The 2,500-nt window shown below is 45.0% G+C and overlaps 1 protein-coding gene across 1 annotated transcript in view; it reads right to left on the bottom strand.

Moving 5' to 3' along the window:
• Positions 1 to 2,041: 2,041 nt before the first annotated feature.
• c5 (complement component 5) overlaps positions 2,042 to 2,500 on the bottom strand; it is a 24,921-nt gene continuing 24,462 nt past the window's right edge. Inside the window, exon 41 of the mRNA XM_084439806.1 lies at positions 2,042 to 2,444. Within this exon, the coding sequence (XP_084295932.1) occupies positions 2,309 to 2,444 (136 nt within the window). The 3' untranslated portion in view covers positions 2,042 to 2,308. The remainder of the gene's footprint in view (positions 2,445 to 2,500) is intronic.

Below are 2,500 nucleotides of genomic sequence, written 5' to 3' on the forward strand. Positions count from 1 at the left end.
CACTTGTTCACCCAGGCCTTTGTCAGCTAGATTGGTTGTTGTTGTTGTTGTTGGTGTTTGTTCTTGTTTGTTGTCTCTTGTCTGTTATTGCTCTGATGTAAAGCGAACTTGGGTTTCATGAAAGGCGCTATATAAATTGTTATTATGATTATTATTATTATTATTATCATGTCTGTGTTGGAGGAGTGTGTTCTATTCTCACCGGATTCTGTTGTCAGCGAGGTGCAGCTCTCGCAGCTTGTGAAGCTTCTCCAGCTTCTCGATCTTCTCAATGCTGTTATGGTTGAGGAAGAGCACCTGCAGACGATCACACCTCTCCAGGTTCTCTATGAACTGATACGGATACGGATACACACACACACACACACACACACACACACACACACACACACACACACACACACACACACACACACACACACACACACACACAAACACATCGTTTAGACTAATAGTCTAATCTGTGATAGTGAAATAGCTTCTTTGAGTGGCAACATTGGTCTCTCTCACCTTGAATGTCTTGTCCCCAGTCTTGGCGGTAGAGAGGTTGAGCGTGCGTACGAGGGCTAGGTTGTCCAGTTTCGTGCGCCTCCTGATCAGCTCCTCAGTCATGTATCGGATTCCCTGACCACCCTCACCTTCAAGGCACGGTCAAAGGGAAGGCAGAGTACAGTATATCAGTGCGAATATGATTCCCTACTCAATAAAACATATCAAAAGCACAGGCATGTGTCAAACTATGTTCGTACTGCACTTTCTGTAGCTGCTTCTCTATTCAGCTGTCTCCACACCCACCTTTAGAGACCAGGGTGTCTGGAAGGGCCTCCATTGTTGCTATGATGCCTAGCTGATGGCTGTGTGGCGTCTCTGGAAGGACGGGGGTGCAGGGAGAGAGAGGGGTGCGGGGGGAGAGAGGCAGGGAGAGAGAGGGGTGCGGGGGGAGAGAGGCAGGTGTGTGGGGGACGGAGTTAGGCTGTCAGATCCAGAGCCGGAGGAATTGGGATTCTGTGTGTTGTTGCGGCTGACTTTGAGCCCTGGTCCTCTGGGGGCTGTCCTCCAGGTGAACCCCTTACTCATGTCGAAACTGCAGTCATGGGTAGGGTATAACAGGTAGCTACTTGCCATATCTATCAGATATTGGGGAATTAATTGCTAGTGTTACAGTCCCAACAGAGCTAAAGTTAAACGGCTATATATTAGCTTACTTGCTTCCTAGATCGAGTTGGTGAACGTTAGCTAGCTAGCGTTATTTCCTAACATTAGTCTGCACCTGTTGCAGGGGAGTTTGGCTATGCGAACATTAAGGTATCGGATTGTTAGCTAGCTAATATAGAAAAATACTTTCACCATTTGTTTACTTTTACAGTGTTTGTTTACAACAACACCAAAGTACAAAAAGATGATTACGATAGCACTAGCTAACGTTAGTTGTTCGGGGTTATTTCGCGTTAGCAATGCTAGTTAACCTAGCCTAATTATGAGTTAGTTAGCTAGCTAACGCAGCTAAATTGGAGGGAATGTATAACTTAGAGCTGTCGAAACCTTCGTATAAAACATTCTGACCTCCAACTACTAACAGTAGCTACTAGCTAAATCATTCCACTCACATATTGTGAACTCCGCTCTCTCCTTCCTTGTATCATGGATTCGGCGGCTGCTAGCATCCATGCTAGCTGAGCGCGTTTAGGGTCTCTATGGTAACCAACGTTGACACAAGCGCTTCACCAACGCTCCGACTGAACAGCGTCATTTCAACGGTTCTGGGACTGAACAGCGTCATTTCAAAGGTTCTGCGACTGAACAGCGTCATTTCAAAGGTTCTGCGACTGAACAGCGTCATTTCAAAGGTTCTGCGACTGAACAGCGTCATTTCAAAGGTTCTGCGACTGAACAGCGTCATTTCAAAGGTTCTGCGACTGACCAAGTAGCTTGTTTGCCAAGTTGGGTCAAACGGTTCTCTTACAGGGGATATGTTTTATAGCCTTTGATAGTGGACGCTCGATGGAGCTATTAAAGGACGCACAGCAGACACTTTTTATTTTCCATTGATAGCGCACTAAACTTTATTGATTGGGACAAGAAGCTTTTCCATTTGGTCAAAATTTCTTGGTGACAATTCATTAATAAAGCAACAAAATGACACAGTCATTTAGTAAACTGATCTGTCTACATTTTCACTGTTGTACAATAAGATAAGCCTTTGAATAACAACATCCACATTTCCAGGCAAGACAACAACATATAGCCCACATAAATTTTGCCTCTGTCATTGTCTTCTTTTTCCGTTTTCTTTTATCGAATGTCATGCCTATGGGCAGCCGAACAAAGTACTGTCAAGTTCATAGTCTTTTAACACTTCAAGAAATCGAGAGCATACACTGTCTCCTCCACACGTAGCTGGCCAGATCTCCACTAGGGCCTGGGCATCCAGGATGAATCTGTATCTGAAGATGACAGAAAACAGGTGAGTTTAGTGTCTAGGGTTTAGGGTCACCCCCAC

Source organism: Borostomias antarcticus, assembly GCF_949987555.1.
Source record: "Borostomias antarcticus genome assembly, chromosome: 6".
In the NCBI taxonomy this organism is placed as follows: domain Eukaryota; kingdom Metazoa; phylum Chordata; class Actinopteri; order Stomiiformes; family Stomiidae; genus Borostomias; species Borostomias antarcticus.